This window comes from Chiloscyllium plagiosum, chromosome 4 (genome assembly GCF_004010195.1).
Source record: "Chiloscyllium plagiosum isolate BGI_BamShark_2017 chromosome 4, ASM401019v2, whole genome shotgun sequence".
Classification (NCBI taxonomy): Eukaryota; Metazoa; Chordata; class Chondrichthyes; order Orectolobiformes; family Hemiscylliidae; genus Chiloscyllium; species Chiloscyllium plagiosum.
In genome coordinates this window covers 67,192,181-67,210,079 of record NC_057713.1, presented here as the reverse complement: position 1 = coordinate 67,210,079, position 17,899 = coordinate 67,192,181, and the positions used below count along the sequence as shown (strand labels likewise).

General features: G+C 41.8%; 1 protein-coding gene across 10 annotated transcripts in view; it reads right to left on the bottom strand.

Moving 5' to 3' along the window:
• Positions 1-17,899, bottom strand: part of LOC122549101 (lipoxygenase homology domain-containing protein 1-like) — a 344,896-nt gene that overhangs the window by 54,398 nt on the left and 272,599 nt on the right. For 2 of the 10 annotated variants that reach the window (XM_043688359.1, XM_043688362.1), the window contains one exon: positions 8,174-10,172. The exons of the other annotated variants lie outside the window; for them this stretch is intronic. In XM_043688359.1, the coding sequence (XP_043544294.1) occupies positions 10,150-10,172 (23 nt within the window). In that variant the 3' untranslated portion in view covers positions 8,174-10,149. Of the gene's footprint in view, positions 1-8,173; positions 10,173-17,899 lie in introns of those variants that run through there. 10 annotated transcript variants of the gene reach the window in all.

Sequence of the window (17,899 nt, the reverse complement as noted above, 5' to 3'; positions counted from 1 at the left end):
TGCTATGTTATATTTTTTCTCTTTTAACTTTATATGTTTCTTAACTTCCCTCGTCAGCCACGGCCACCCATGCCTCTTCCTAGGATCTTTCTTCCTTTTTGGAGTGAACTGATCCTGCATCTTCTGTATTATACACAGAAATATCTGCCATTGTTCCTCCACTGTCATCCCTGCTAAGGTATTGCACCATTGAACTTTGGCCAGCTCCTCATACATAGATCCATAGTTCCCTTTATTCAACAGAAATATTGTCACTTCCGATTGTACCCTCTCCCTCTCAAATTGCAGATTGAAGCTTATTGTATAATGGTCACTACTTCCCAATGGCTCCTTCACTTCGAGGTCCCTGATCAATTCTGGTTTGTTGCACAATACCAGATCCAGAATTGCCTTCTCCCTGGTAGGCTCCAACACAGAATGGAAATGGCCCTTCGGCCCAACAAGTCCACACCGACCCGCCGAAGCGCAACCCACCCATACCCCTACATTTACCCCTTACCTAACACTACGGACAATTTAGCATGGCTAATTCACCTAACCAGCTAATCTTTGGACTGTGGGAGGAAACTGGAGCACCCGGAGGAAACCCATGCAGACACGGGGAGAATGTGCAAACTCCACACAGTCGCCTGAGGCGGGAATTGAACCCGGGTCTCTGGCGCTGTGAGGCAGCAGTGCCACCGTGCTGCCCACTAAGAATCCATCTCGGAGGCACTCTACAAAGTCTCTTCCTTGAGGTCCAATACTATCCTGATTCTCCCAGTCTACCTGCATGTTGAAATCCCCCATAACTACTGTAGTAACATCTTTGCGACAGGCCAATTTGAGCTCCTGATTCAACTTACATCTGACATCCAGACTACTGTTTAACTCCCAAGAGGGTCTTTTTACCCTTAGAATTTCTCAGCTCTATCCACACTGACTCTACATCCCCTGATTCTAGGACCCCCGCGCAAGGGACTGAATATCATCCCTTACCAACATGGCCACCCCACCCCCTCTGCCCGTCAGTCTGTCCTTATGATATCACGTGTAGCCTTGAATATTCATTTCCCAGGTCTTGTCCACTTGAAGCCACGTCTCCATTATCCCCACAATATCGTATCTGCCAATTTCCAAAACAGCCTCAAGCTCATCCGTCTTATTTCTAATGCTTTGTGCATTCATGTATTGTATTTTTAATTTGTTACTGCCCTCACCCTTCCCATCAACTCCTATTTCACTCAATCTTACAGCATGATCTCTTTTTGAGTTTTCTGCTTCATTGATACAGTCTTTCTTGACTTCCCTTGTTCTAACTTTCCCTTCAATTTCCTTCTTAAACAGCCAGTTTGTCCCCTCCCCCCTGCTACTTAGTTTAAACGTAGCTGTGTTGCAGTAGCAACCCTGCCTCCCAGAATGCTGGTCCCTAACCTACTAAGGTGCAAACCGCCTCTCTTGTATAATTTATGCTTACCACAAAACATTCCCCAGTGATCCAAGAATTTAAATCCTTGCTTCCTGCACCAGTTCCTCAGCCACATGTTCAAGTCCATTATTTCCCTGTTTCTGGCCTCACCAGCCTGAGGAACTGGAAGCAAACCGGAGATAACCACCCTGGACGTCCTGCTTTTCAGCCTTCTTCCGAGTTCTCCAACGTCCCGCTGTAGTATGTTCTTCCTCTTCTTCCTGACATCATTTGTGCCGACATGTACCACCACCTCTGACTCTTCACCTTCTCCCTTGAGGATGTTCTGCACTCTGTCTGTGATGTCTTTAACCCTGGCACCAGGAAGGCAACACACCATCCTTAAGTCCCGCCTGTTGTCACAAAAACCCCGGTCAGTTTCTCTCACTATGGAGTCCCCTATTACCACGGCTCTGTGCGATGTCCGACTCTTCCGCTCTGCCTCCTTGTCAACTTTTGATTGACAGACCTGGCCGCCTCACGGACTGGCAGTGTCATCTGTCTCTCCTGTTTCCAAAAGATTCAACTTGTTCCTGACAGGTAGTTCCCCTGGCGTCTCTTGCACCTGTCTCCTCTCTGCCTTCCTTTTATACTCAAATTCACAATAAAACACCCCAAAAATAGAAAAGGCACATTTTTTTAAAATTTGAATTCTGTTAATGGACATTTTGATTCAAAATGAATTCTGTTAACAGACCCTTTTGGAGAGACCTACAAATGGATAACTCGGTTTTTCTTATAAAATTATGCATGTAGAAAAGATTTTTTTAACATCGCTGAAGAGATTTTTTTGTATATCACAGAGAAGAGTTTTGTTTTAAAAAGGAGTTGTATTTGCAGAGCTATTGGAGAGGCTTATATGTGAATGGCTCTGGAATGAGTATTTTTTATCAGAAGATTGAAAGCTATCTGCTGGACAACTTAAGCAGGAATTTTTCTTTAATTTGGTTGTTCAGCTAAATGGTTGATTTCATTTAAGATTTATATGTTTGGTTTTAAAAAATTTCTTATTTTTTGCATGCTTAATATTATCTCTGAGTAAAGAAAGTTAGTTCACTTTATATATACAGTAGTATCGTAAATTGTTTCTTTTTCGGCTTAATTGAGAGTATACACGAGACAGAATTAGATGGCTAATAGATTTAGTGAAGTGAATATATAGCAGGATCAGTCAGATATACGGATGACTTTGTCTCCTGTGGCTGTTCCTCTCTCAAACAGATACTCAGTTTTGGGTACTAGTGAAAAGGATAATCTCCCAGAGGAAAATAGTAGAGACAGTCAGATCATGGGCACTAAGGATGAACTTTACATCAGGTGGGATTTGACAAAATTTAAAAGAATAATTGTTATGTCAAGGACACAGACAGAAGATTCTGTGGCAGTGACCATGAATCTAGAATGGTATATTCCTTTCCTGGTGCCAGGATTAAAGATGTCTCAAAACGTTCAAAGCATAATGTTAAAGGGGAGAAAGAGAAACCACATGTTAGTGTACACATTGGTATCGAAAATATTCCGTACCGATGTGTACAATAAAAGACCTTAAGTAAAAGATAAAAAAATCATCAAAAGTAGCAATCTCTAGTTTACTCATGATGCCAAGCTCAAATGAGGGAAAGAATAAAAGGACAAAGGAGAAAAATCAATGACTGAACAGATGCTGTAATGTTCAAGGATTCAAGTTCTTGGATCATTGGGATCTCTTCAAGGGTAGAAAAGATCTGTTGAAAAGGATGGGTTTCATCTGTACTGGAAAGGGATCAATATCCTAGCGAGTAGATTTACTAATTCTATTAAGGGACTATTAGAGAAAAGGAGCAGAAGGATCCTAAGTGGCAGAGCAAATAGAAAGATGGATAAGATGTTTTGAATCTGAAAAGAACAAGTTAATTAGAAAAGACAGACAACAGTATGTCAGGGAATGAACTAACTGAAAAATTAAACTGCATTTATCTCATTGCAAGGGGTCTTATAGGTAAGGCTGATGAATTCAGGACATGTTTGAGAACATGGGATTTGGGATGCTATAGCTATTACAGAAATTTGGCTGAGAGATGGACAGGACTAGCTCAATCTGCTGGATTTCAAATGCTATAGAAAGGATAGAAAAAGAAGCAAAAGAGGAGGGGGTGTGGTGTTTTTGATTAAGTAAAACATTACTGCTGTAACTAGAGGAGATATTCCTGAAAAATAGTCCAGTGAAAATATATGAGTTGAAATTAGAAATAAAAAGGAATGATCGCCTTGATGGGATTATACTATAGACTTCCCAATAGTCAGAGATAAATTGAAAAACAAATATGTAGAGAGATCTCAGATATATGTAAGAATAATAAGGTTGTAACAGTCAGTGATTTTAATTTCCAAACATTGACTGGGACTACCATAGCATTAAAGGTTTCGATGTTGAAGAATTTGTTAGATATGTTCAAGAAATTTTCTTTATCAATATGTAAATGTTCCTCGTAGTGAAAGACCAAAACCTGATTTCCTGTCAGGTAATAAGATAGGGTAAAAGTAGTGGTAGGGGAACACTCTGGGTCTAGTGATCATAAATATATTTGTTTTAAAATAGTTCTGGAAAAGGATAAGGCTTCCATAAAAATTAAAGATTTTAATTGGAGTAAGGCAAATTTTAATGGTATGAGACAAGAAATTTCAAATATTGATTGGGTTAGACTGTTTGCAAATAAAGGGACATCTGATAAGTGGAAGGCTTTCAAAAGTGCCATAGTAGGAGTTCAGAGTTCCTGATAGAGTAAAAGGTAAGGCTGGTCAGATTAGAGAACAATGGATGAGCAAAGATATTGAAGTTCTAGTCAAGAATAAAAATGATTTGTATATTAGATCCAAACAACTCGGTTCACACGAATCTCTTGAACAGTATAAAGAGTGTAGGGACACTCTTAAGAAGGACATCAGGAAGATAAACAGACCATACAAGTTGGCCTTGGCAAATAAGGTTTGGGACAATCCAAAGAGATTCTACAAGTACATTAAGAGCAAGAGAACACCGAGAGAGTGAGTAGGGTCCCTTAAAGATCAAAGAGGTTGTCTTTGTGTTAAACCTCAGGAGATGGGAGAGATATTAAATGAATATTTTGCATCAATTATAACCGTAGAGAAAGAAATGGAGGCAAGACAATTCAGGGAAATAAATATTGATGTTTTGAAAACAGCTACAGGAGAGGAGCTGCTGGAGGTTTTAGAAAATGTAGAGGTGGATAAATCTCCAGGTCTTGATCTCATGTATCCCAGGATTTTGTGGAAAGTTAGGGAGGAAATTATGGGGCTTTTTGCAGAAATATTTGCAACATCTATAACTGCAGGTGAGGTGCTGGATGACTGGAGAGTGGCTAATGTTGTGTCCATGTTTAACAAGGGATATAAGGGAGAAGCCTGGGAACTACCGACTCGTGAATCTAACTCTGGTGGTGGATAAGTTGTTGGAATTGATTCTGTAAGATAAGATTTATATACTTTTGGAGAGGCAATAAATGATTAGAGATAGTCAGCATGGTTTTGTGTGAGGGGAATCATGTCTCACAGATCCGACTGAGTTTTCTGAGGAAGTAATCAGAAGATACATGAAGCAGAATGGTAGACATTGTTTACTTGGACTTTAGTAAAGCCTTTAACAAGGTTCTGCATGGTAGACTAATTAGTAAAGTTAGATCACATGGGATTTAGGGTGAGTTTGCTAATTGGATACAAAACTAGCTTAACAATAGGAGATAGAGAATGATGATGGAGAGTTATTTTTTGGACTGGAGACCTGTGACCAGCAGTGTTCCACAGAGACAGTGCTGGGTCCACTTTTGTTTGTCATGTACATAAATGATATAGATGAGAATATAGAAAGCATGGTGGATAGGTTTGCAGATGACACCAAGATTGTTGGTATAGTGGACAGGTTATCTCAGATTACAAAGAGTTCTTGATTAATTGGGTCAATGGGTTGAGGAGTGGCAAATGGAGTTTAATTTGGATAAATGTGAGGTATTACATTTGGAAAAACAAACTAAGGCAAGACTTATACTGTTCAATGTAGGGCCATGGCCAATGCTGTAAAACAAAGAAACTTAGGGCTTCATGTTCACGATTCTTTGAAATTTGCATCGTATAAAGATAAGGTCATTAAGAAGGCATTTATCATGCTTGCCTTCACTGCTCAGACCTTTGAATATAGGATTTGGGATGTTATGTTGAGGATATACAGGACATTGGTGAGGCCTCTTCTGGAATACTGTGTCCAGTTCTGGTTGTCCAGTTATAGAAAGGATATTAATAAGCTGCTGAGGGTTCAGAAGAGAGATACCAGATTTTGCTATAACTGGAGGATTGAGTTATAAAGAGAGGCTGGGTAGTCTGGAACTCTTTTCACCAGGAAAAGAGTAGGAATTTGAGAGGTAACCTTATACAAGTTTATAAGTAATGAGATGCATAGATAAGGTGAATACAGGTGCTTTTTCCTTAGTGTGGAGAAGAAACATTTAAAAAAAAGGAGGCAATTTTTTTTTACACAGAAAGTGGTTCATGTGTGGACTGAACTGCCAGAGGAAGTGATGGATGTGAGTACAGTTATGATGTCTAAAAGACATTTGGAAAAGTACATGAATAAGAAATGTTTGGAGGGATATGGGCCACGCACAGGCAGGTGGGACCGTTTTAGTTTGGGATTATAGTCCATGGACTGGTTGGACCGAAGCTTCTGTTTCTATGCTACATGACTCTACGACTCTAATTAGAATTTTATGTAGTGTGGAGGATATTGTGAAATGTGCAAGAGTTTATAAAAGATTTACAAAGGTGTTGCCAGAGTTAGAGGCAAAGTGGGACAATGTTACAAGCACTCCTTGTGACAGCACAGATATATAGCTTCGATCTCATCTTCAGTTCAAACTTGATACCAATGCCTAGATTTTCCTCATGGACTCATGAAATGAGACTCCTGTATATGTTTGTGGCTTCTAAAACATATACTTGCATCTTAACAAGTGCTGTGCTGCTTGACGTTGGTTGAAATATTAGTTTTCTCTGATAGGTGGCTCATTTAACCCTCAGTTAAAATAACATTGAACCACATGTTCACTGATCTGAGCCAATGTTGCTACTCCAACATATCCTTTGAGAACCCTGCTTTACAAGATTTTTTGCTGCACACCTCAAAATTCTCAGTTTTATATAAAATATTATGCAGCAGCTCACAGAACTCTGCAAACCATCACAGCAGATCAGGTCACCTCTGTTCCCCTCTCTCCAGTTTTGACCCTCTCATACACACCACAGCCATCTCAATGCTTTCCCCTTCAGCAGATGTACCAAACTGAACTCTCCCAGGATTATGCTCAGAAGCATAATGAGTACTCCTTGAAGCATTGGTGCTTACTGCATTTGAGACAGAGGGTGACAAGCCTGACTCAACAATATCCTTAGGCCAATAAGCCTAGCTTAGAGCAGCATGGTGGCTCAGTGGTTAGCACTGCTGCCTCATGGCACCATGGACCGAGGTTCAGTTACAGCCTTAGTGACAGTTTGTGTGGAGTTTCCACATTCTCCCAGTGTCTGTGTACATTTCCTCCAGGTGCTTTGGTTTCCTCCCATAGTCTAAAGATGCACATGTTGGGTGAATTATCCATAGTGTTCAGGGATGCATAAATTAGATGAATTAACCATGGGAAATGCAGAGTGATAAGGTAGGGGGATGGCTCTCGGTGGGATGCTCTTTAGAGAGTGTGGAATTGTTAGGCTGAATGGCTTGTTTTCACACTGTCAGGATTCTATGAATTGTAAATCCATCCTGAGCATGCCATGATCAATGCCTTTCCCTTGAGATTACTGAGGCTTATGAAGTTTGTGACAAGGAACCACATGCCATGAAAACCAAAGATGCTGACTCATATACCTTCCATAGCCCTGTTCCGGGATGGGCCAATCTCAGAGTGAAGCAGGATATCAAAGAGGCCACGTTTTAAAAAAAATGACTTTGTGATCCTGTTGTAGCTGGTAGAGATCCACTTGGATGCCCTGTCATGCCTAAGGTCCAATCTGCCATCTGCCTCCTGGTCCTAACAAGGTAGCCTTTCTCAAAATAACTGTCGTCATCAGGTAGTCATACTTTCAGGGAATATCCTTTGGAAATCTGGGAGATCTGCCAAAATATTTGTGTTAGCCCAGATTCCCTTTGGATAAACAAATTTGGCAAATGGAGAGAGAGATTTAAAAAAGAAATGAGGGGCATTTTTTTAAATAGAGGGTGGAATAAACCTTTTGAGGAAGTGATGGATGTGGGTACAATTACAATATTTAAAATACTTTTGTATAAGTATGTGAATATGAAAGGTTTGGAGGGATATGGGCCAGGAGCAGGCAGGTTGGAACAGTTGGGATTATGTTCAGCATGGACTGGTTGGACTGAAGGGTCTGTTTTTGTGCTATATGCCGCTATGGCGAGGTTGCAGTTGCAAACATACAGCAATCTCTAGTTTGGTCACAGAGGAGCTGGACATTTAAAGGGTGGTGGCCTATTGATTAATGTACCTCACCCAATAGCGAAGAAGTGCCCTTATCATCACATGGGCACAATTGACCACACGTGCACTTGGGTGAAGCTTGTAATGAAGGGCAATCCTGTCAACCCGTGTCTGTGATGCAACATCCATGCAAAACAGAGTAAACTGCCCCAGGCGTCAGGGCAACAGTGACTGATGGATGGGCCTGTGTGCTGATAACCAGGAAATTCCACAGTGGTTAGCTGCAGAGCGCTGCAATGATCTGCTAGTGAGGAAATGGAGAGCCATAGCCACATTCAATTGGGAGGGTATACTTCTGCCATCCCAATCATTGCAGGCTTTATTGTAGAAGAATGCAAAGCTTCACCACCACCACTTAGGACTGAAACCTCAGTTGATCATTACTAAGAAACAATGGCAGAGAAGTGACCCTGTTCCAACATATACATTCTTGTGAATTCTACTTCATTGACATCTCCTCCTCCTCATGAACATTTTACTTCTTGGTTCCTTCTGTTCTTGGAGCCATACACATGCATGATGAGATAATTTATGCAGCTGCTTTTATCTCTGTGCCCCCCCTTACTGAAGGGAGCATGGTGCTGTACATATAACAAAATGAAGATTTGCAAGTGAGTACCTGACTGCTGAAGACTCCGAGGTTGTATTGGAGATCTGTTGCTGCCAGATCTACAGTTGTGCTGAATGTGACCTTCAGGGACTCCTCCTATGAACCTACCTGCCTTTTCTAGCAGAGCATGCCTTTATTTGTATGCAAGCACGACAGTTTTAAAATGGAGAAAATAATAGAAGGAAGTTGCTTCATATGAATTGTACAGTCTTCCCAAACTAACTGAGTGATCATGGCATGAGTAAGAAGATATGGACTTTAAAGGATTAAAGAAAAGGAATACACACATAATACAGAAACAAATTTCCTGATCCCAACCCCTGAGCATATGTTTTGCAGGAGACCCTTCCAATTTGCCAAAAAGCCATAAAAATGGTAATAAGCTTTGCATGTTGTGATCCATTTTTGACCTCTTTAAGAAGCTGAAAATCTCTTGCCAAGAATTGGAACTCTCTCAGTCTCACATAGTTGCCAGGGAGAAGGATGGGATCAGCGGTGAAGGAATATTTATTTTTGGGGGTTGGGACGAGGAGAATTTTATGCAGTAAAATAGTATCAGGAAATGAAATTAATGGTTGATAAATGTATTAAAGTTTTTTTTAAGGATGCAGGTAGTCAGATGATAAAAGCAGGTAAGTTGATGTGATGCACTTGGAATCCACTTTGGTTTTTGATTGGCCTACGATGAGACACCACACACAAAAAAATAAGCACTCATGGAGTTGGCATTCATATATTAGCATGAATGAAGAATTGGTTAATGGACAGAAACAAAAAATAGAAAAAAAGTGCATTTTCAACTTGGCAGGTTATAATTAGGATTAATACTGGGGTCTCAACTATTTACAATCTGACAAAAGAAATTGGAAGTAATGCATTCGCTTTCTTGATGATACAAATCTAAGTTTAAAAGAAGCTGTGAAGGAGGACACAAAGGGATGGAAAAGAAATGAAGATCGTTAAAATAAGTAGGCACAAGGTGGAGAATAATCTGCAGAAGTGTGACAAGGCTATCTAGTTGGTAGGAGTAAGAACAGACTTCTTTCTTCAGTATTCAAGTTTTAAATGTTAATTGTCAGACAGACCTAAATATAAGAAACACTAGCAATTTGGAAGATATGTGATGAATGAGATTAGTGTATAAGAAAAGAAAGTCTTGCTACAATTGTAGGAGGCTTTGTTCAACTTACTGAAGTTCTAGTCACAGTTTGTCTCCAATTTAAGGAAGATGATACCTTCCTTAGAAGCAGCACAAAGAGGTTTCATGAGATTGGTTCCTATGATAAGAGCATTCTCATCATGAGAGTTGAAGTAAATTGGACTTGATTTTATAGAGTTCAAAAAAGGGAGGTGATTGCATTGAAATACAAGATTCTGAAAGGCCTGACAGAGCAGACTGGGTATTTCTGCTCCCTGGGGAATTGAGAATGTAACGACACAATCACAAGAGAGCAAATTGAAGAATAGAAATGAAAATAAGTTTCGGAACTTCAAGGGTTGCAATCTTTGGAATCCTCTTTTCCATTGAGTTGTGGACCAGCCATCATTGAATTTAGTTAGAGCTGCAACATCAAGGGCACTAGGAAGAGGGAAAGTAGAGTTGAGGCAGAAAATCAACAATAATCACAGTGAGTAACGAACTAGTCTACCAAATATCGCAGCCCAATCTAGTCCCGAATTGGAGATGCTGGTGTTGGGCTGGGGTGTACAAAGTTAAAAATCACACAATACCAGACTATAGTCCAACAGGTTTAATTGGAAGCACACTAGCTTTCGGAGCGACACTCCTTCGGAGCGACACAATCACCTGATGAAGGAGTGTCGCTCTGAAAGCTAGTGTGCTTCCAATTAAACCTGGTGGACTATAACCTGGTGTTGTGTGATTTTTAACAATCTAGTCCCACCTGCGAGCACCTGGCCCATATCCCTCCAAACCTTCCTATTCATATACCCATCCAAATGCCTCTTAAATGTTGCAATTGTACTAGCCTCCACCACTCCCTCTGGCAGCTTATTCCATACACATACCACCCTCTGAGTGAAAAAGTTGCCCCTTAGGTCTCTTTTGTATCTTTCCCCTCTAGTTCTGGACTCCCACCCCACGGAAAAAATGATTTTATAAACCTCTATAAGGTCACCCCTCAGCCTTCAATGCTCCAGGGAAAACAGCCCTAGCCTATTCAACCTCTCCCTATAGCTCAAATCCTCCAAACCTGGCAACATCCTTGTAGATCTTTTCTGAACCCTTTCAAGTTTCACAACAACTTTCCGATAGGAAGGAGACCAGAATTGCACGCAATATTCCAACAGTGGCCTAACCAATGTCCTGTACAGCCACCATATGATGTCCCAACTCCTGTGCTCAATACTCTAACCAATAAAGGAAAGCATACCAAATGCCTTCTTCACTATCCTATCTATCTGTGACTCCACTTTCAAGGATGTATGAACTGTACCCCAAGATCTCTTTGTTCAGCAACACTATCTAGGACCTTACCATTAAGTGTAGAAGTCCTGTTAAGGTGTGCTTTCCCAAAGTGCAGCAACCTTGTGTTTATCTAAATTAAACTATATCTGCCACTCCTCGGCCCATTGGGCCATCTGAGCAAGATCCCATTGTACCATGAAATGACCTTCTTTGCTGTCCACTACACCTCCAATTTTGGTGTCATCAGCACATTTACTAACTATACCTCTTGTGCCCACATCCAAATCATTTATATAAATGATGAAAAGTAATTGACCCAGCACTGATCCCTGTGGCACACCACTGGTCACGGGCCTCCTCCAGTCTGAAAAACAACCTTCCACCACCACTCTCTGTCTTCTACCTTTGAGCCAGTTCTGTATCCAAATGGTGAGTTCTCTGTGTATTCCATGAAGTCTAACCTTGCTCACCAGTCTCCCATGGGGAACCTTGTCAAACACCTTACCAAGGTCCGTATAGATCACATCTACCGCTCTGCCCTCGTCAATCCTCTTTGTTACTTCTTCAAAGAACTCAGTCAAATTTGTGAGACATGATTTCTCACACATAAAGTCATTTTGACTATCCCTAATCAGTCCTTGCCTTTCCAAATATATGTACATCCTGTCCCTCAGGATTCCCTCCAATAACTTGCCCACCACCGATGTCAGGCTCACTGGTCTATAGTTCCCTCGCTTGTCCTTACCACCTTTCTTAAATAATGGTACCACGTTAGCCAACCTCCAGTCTTCCGGCATCTCATCTGTGACTATCAATGATACAAATATCTCAGTAAGAGGCCCAGCAAACTCTTCCCTAGCTTCCCACAGAGTTCTAGAGTACACCTGATCAGGTCCTGAGGATTTATCCTCTTTTATGCGTTTCAAGACATCCAGCACTTCCTCCTCTGTAATATGGACATTTTTCAAGATGTCATCATCTATTTCCCTATATTCTACATCTTCCATCTCCTTTTCCACAGTAACTACTGATGCAAAATCCTCGTTTAGTATCTGCCGCATCTCCTGCGGCTCTACACAAAGGCCGCCTTGCTACTTTTCCAATTCTGTTGTCACTTTCAGGAAGTTATGGACTTGCATTTCAAGGTCCCTCTATACATCAATGCTCCTACAGGACCTGTGATTTACTGATTACTTTCCTCTTAGATTCAAACTCCCAAAATACATCACTGCACACTTGTCCAGATGAAAGTCTATCTGTCATTTCTTTGCTCAACTTGCCAACTGATGTGTATCCTGATCTGTATCTTTGCTCTCCACAACTCCAATTTTTGTGATGTATGAAAGCTTACTAATCAGACTACCCATATCTTCATCAACACAGGTCCCAGCACTGATTCTTCAGAACACCACTGGTGACACATCTGGAGTCAGAAAAAAACCCTCCACAACTCCAATTTTATATCTAACTTACCAACTCATTGTGGATCGTACATGACTAATACTCTGGACCAGCCCATCATGAAGGTCTTGTCAAATGTTTTAGTAAAGTTCATGTAGAACAACATCCACTGCCCAACCCTCAATCATCCTCAAAAAACTCAATCAAATTTGTGAGGCAAGACCTCCAGCATCTGCAGTAATTGTTTTTACTTCCCCTGCACAAAGCCTAATAAGACCATTCTTTTCTAAATGTGAGTAAATCCTGTCCCAAAGAATCTTCTCCAATCATTTCCTTAACACTATTGTAAAGTTCACTGGCCTATAATTTCCTGGTCTATCCTTGCTGCCCTTCTTAAACAAAGGAGCAACACTGGCTATTCTCCCGTCTTCTTGGACCTTGTCTGTGGCTAAGGAAGATAGAAAGATCTCTGTCAGAGCCAGCAATTTCTTGCATTGCTTTCCTCAGTAACCTGGAATATCAATACAGCGCAGTACAGGCCCTTTGGCCCTCGATGGCCCTCGATATCCTGGGGGAGGTGATGGCCTAGTGCCAGTGGTTAGCTCTTTATTAATCCAGAGACTCAGGTAATGTTCTGGGGACCAGGGTTTGAAGCCTACCATGGCCGATGGTTGTATTTGAATTCAAGAAAAATTTGGAATTAAGAGTCTGATGATGACTATCGCTAATTGTAGAAAAACCCTTCAGGTTCATTAATGTCCCTTAGGGAAAACAATGCTAGCCTTACCATGTCTGGCCTACATGTGACTCCAGACCCAAAGCAATGTGACTGACTCCTAACTGCCCTCTGAGCAATAAATGCTGGCCTAGCCAATGACTCCCTCATCCTGTAAATAAATAAAAACCCATCGGGCTCTGTAGACTTGTCTACCTCAATGCTTTTCAAGACATCCAACACCTCCTCCCACTATCATATCAAGAGACTGATAGGATTCAAGCAAATTTGACAAAGTGGAACCACAATTGGTTGAGTGGCAGGAAGCAGAGAGTGATGGAAGAGGGGTGTGCTTTCGACTAGAAGTCTGTGTCCATGGCATCCTATGCGAATCAGTTTTGGGGCTTTCTGCTGTTTGTGGTTACATAAAGGTCTTAAACTTAAATGTATGAGGTTGGATCAGTAAGTTTGCAGATGATACAATAATTGATGAGGTGGCAAATAGTGAAGAGAATAGCCTTAAAAGAATGTAGGTAAGTTAACAAAGAGAACATAGAACAGTACAGCACAGAACAAACCCTTCAGGCCACGATGTTGTGCCAACCACTGATCCTCATGTATGCACCCTCAAATTTCTGTGACCATATGCATGTACAGGAGTCTCTTAAATGTCCCCAATGACCCTGCCTCCACAACTGCTGCTGGCAACATTCCATGCTCTCACAACTCTGTGTAAAGAACCCGCCTCTGACATCCCCTCTATACTTTCCTCCAACCAACTTAAAACTATGACCCCTTGTGTTAGTCATTTCTGCCCTGGGAATAGTCTCTGGCTATCGACTCTATCTATGCCTCTCATTATCTTGTATACCTCAATTAGGTCCCCTCTTCTCCTCCTTTTCTCCAATGAAAAAAGTCCGAGCTCAGTCAACCTCTCCTCATAAGATAAGCCCTCCAGTCCAGGCAGCATCCTGGTAAACTCTTCTGAACCCTCTCCAAAGCATCCACATCTTTCTTATAATAGGGCAACCAGAACTGGACGCAGTATTCCATGTGCGGTCTAACCAAAGTTTTATAGAGCTGCAACAAGATCTCATGACTCTTAAACTCAATCCCCCTGTTAATGAAAGCCAAAACACCATATGCTTTCTTAACAACCCTGTCCACTTGGGTGGCCACTTTAAGGGATCTATGTACCTGCACACCAAGATCCCTCAGTTCCTCCACACTACCAAGAATCCTATCCTTAATCCTGTACTCAGCTTTCAAATTCGACCTTCCAAAATGCATCACCTCACATTTATCCAGGTTGAACTCCATCTGCCACCTCTCAGCCCATCTCTGCATCCTGTCAATGTCCCACTGCAGCCTACAACAGCCCTCTATACCTCCAACCTTTGTGTCGTCTGCAAACTTGCTGACCCATCCTTCAATACCCTCATCCAAGTCATTACTAAAAATTACAAACAGTAGAGGTCCAAGGACAGAGCCCTGTGGAACACCACTCACCACAGACTTCCAGGCAGAATATTTTCCTTCTACTACCACTCACTATCTTCTGTTGGCCAGCCAAATCTGTATCCAGGCAGCTAAGTTCCCCTGTATCCCATTCCTCCTGACCTTAGTCCTCAGGTTGGTCAGATAGGCTGATCAATGGCAAATGGAATTCTTTCCAGATAAATGTGAAGTGATGTACTTGGGCAGGACAAACAAGTCATGACAAATGTGATGAATGGTAGAACACTGGGAAGCACCGCAAATTATAGGTGCATGTACATCAGTCCCTTAAGATATGAGTAAAATAACCCATAGTGGCTGGTACCCCATCACTTTATCTACAAAGACAGTCCTTGACACTGATCCAGCTCATTTAGAACCAGCTCTCAGAGTGGACATGATGTGAGACCCTCCTGTTTTTATCTGTCAGCCAAGGCTCCCTGATTGGATGAAATTAAAATCCCCATCAGAGAATTCTATTATATGAGGTCCAGCTGGCTGACCTCATTACAATCATTACACCCCTTCTCCTCTGAGTCCGAGAATATAGGCCAACTTTTTTTTTGTAGCTCTTCCTGGGGTATTTTAGTACTGAGTCAGGTTCATCCAACTCTGCCTCTGATGCTCGCCTCATGTGTCCAAAGCATCTCAGAAGAAATTAATTTATTTCTTCAGGTGACAAAGGTATCGAAGTGGCAACATCCATCATGTCTATCTCAGATTCCTAGATATTCTCAATGGAAAGGCGGAACGTACGGGTTCCTGATCAATCAAAAAGGCAGTTGAGGAGCCCAGCACAACTTGCTCCCACACTGTTTGAGAGTTTGTAGCTTTAATATGTTCCATGTGCTTGTTCAGAGTCATCCCACCTACTCAAAATTTATACATCACTGGACCTGGCCCTGCTTTGCCAATGCCTCTTAACCATGCAGGGCCATTCCCTTGGTTCTGAGACCAAACTTTGTATGCTAAACTTAAAGTAAACTCTCTCTCTCACTTAGTGGACTCTTGTGTCTGGCATTGGCATTTATGATGCCGTTTTACATGACTCCCCACTCTCCCAGGTCCAGGAAGATTAGATTTCACCTGGTGTGATATCTTCTCCCCATTACCAACTCCGCTGGAACCATCTGTGTAGCATGAAAGTTGGTCCTACAATCAAATAGAAGCAGGGACAGTTTGGTATCTAGTGAAGTTGTGGGTTGTTTCTTAAGTCTGTCTTCAAAGCTTGGTCTTCTCTTTCTGCCAGACCATCGAATGATGGATGTTATGCAACTGTCCTTACACACCGAATGCCATTCAACTTTAAGAAATGCTTACATTCCCTGCTGGTAAATGATGGTCCATTATTTATGACCAACACTTCACAGACTCCATGGACTACAAAAGATGCATGGAGTTTACCTGTTATCGTCCCTCTGTCTGAACTCTATGTGCAGCCAGCCAATTTGAGTGAGCATTCACAATGAAATTGAACCCATGAAAGGAACTGCATAGTCGACGTATAACTGAGTCCACGTTTACCTAACCATTCCCTGGAATGAGGGTGAGCTGCTGGCAGTAGTTTTTGTCCTTGTTGGCATTCTGGGTACTGCCCAACCAATGCAGCTATGTCTGCAGCCAATCCAGGCCACCAGACATAACTTGTCATCAAATTCTTCATTTGGAGACCTCTGGATGACCCTGGTAGACTTCAGTGAGCATTCGTTTGGGAAACTCCTCTTGCTTCCCATAATAAAATGCCATCCTATGCAGGTCTCTCCAGGTTCAAAAAGATTTCAATTCTGGTTATGACGGCCCTTTGGTTTCTCACACCACCACCACCTGTTTCAGTTTTGACAGGACCAGATCTTTGTGTGTCCAAAGTCTGACACTGTCAGCTGTGACTGAAAGTGAGTCCGCAAAATTTCAAACCATTATGGATTCTTCCAGGGGCAGTACTACCGGCGATGCATCTGCCACCTCAATGAAACAGCATTTGCTACTTGGACTCCTAGACAATGTTCCAAATGTAATTATAGGTACTTAGTATTACAGCCTGCTTGGCACACCCTCCTCATTCCTGAAGAAGGGCTTATGCCCGAAACGTCGATTCTCCTGCTCCTTGGATGCTGCCTGACCTGCTGCACTTTTCCAGCAACACATTTTTCAGCAGTGAATCTTTCTTAACCAATTTTACCATATCAAGCTTGGGACAAAGCCTTTTACTACAATTAATGTTAACTGAACCAGCTGCTTCTCATAAGAGACTGGAACCAAAGATTTACCCTTAATCTGTGGGGTTTAGCCAGTATAGATTCTCAGTCTAGCCAAAGTTTTGCGCAAACTTAAGAGTTGGAGTCTACAGCAAACTTTATTCAAGATTGGTTCTGCGATCACTGAAATGGCTGAGCCGATATTGATCTCCAGTACAACCGGGTGACTATTTAACCAAACTATTCAACCAGATTGGTTCTGATTTGGATGTTGCTAAGCAATTTGACTGTTCCATTAGTTAGATTGTTGTTTTTCACTAGCTCGGATGTGATGGGCTGAACAGCCTTTTTCTGTGCTGTTGATCTCAATGTCTGATTGATTCAATGTGAATGTTCCAACCAAGTGTTGATATTGTGGGCTGTGGATATTCAACAACCTAAACATTCAGAAATCTCTAAGTTGGGAGAAAAATGAAGACCTTAATAACAATATTATAGCAACATTATTGGTGGTGGAATAGGGTTTCACGTCGCCTCCACCCGCTTTTCTTTACTTTTCTTTTACCCTCTCGATTCTGTTTTTTTGCTCTCTTCCTCTTTTATTTTACTTACTGCTTGTTGAAGAGCTTGATTAGGGCAACAACATTGGCAGTGGCAAGTGGGCCCAGAGTGGACTTGAGTGGGCTCAGTGTGGATTCATAGCAGTGGTGGCAGAAAGAGTTTGGATTTCCGGTGGCTTTTGCATCAACAAAGCACACATAATGCCAACTCAGTGTAGATTCGGTGGAGACGAGGTTAGGTTCCTCGTGGCATCTACATCCAGTGGAGATTCGTGGAGGCAGTAGTGGAGGTGAGTCTAAGTCCAGTAGAAAATCCTGTTGCATAAGCAGCGGCTGCATCAGTGAGTTGGACCCAAAGCAGACTCATGGCAGCAGCAGAGTCAAGCTTGGGCTGATGTGCTACCCGGTGGTATCGGTGACATCTGCATTGGGGGGTCCAGCAAAGATTCATAATGGCAAGGGCATCGATGGTACTGAAGAGTGGTGATTTCTGTTCCAACAGCATGGTGA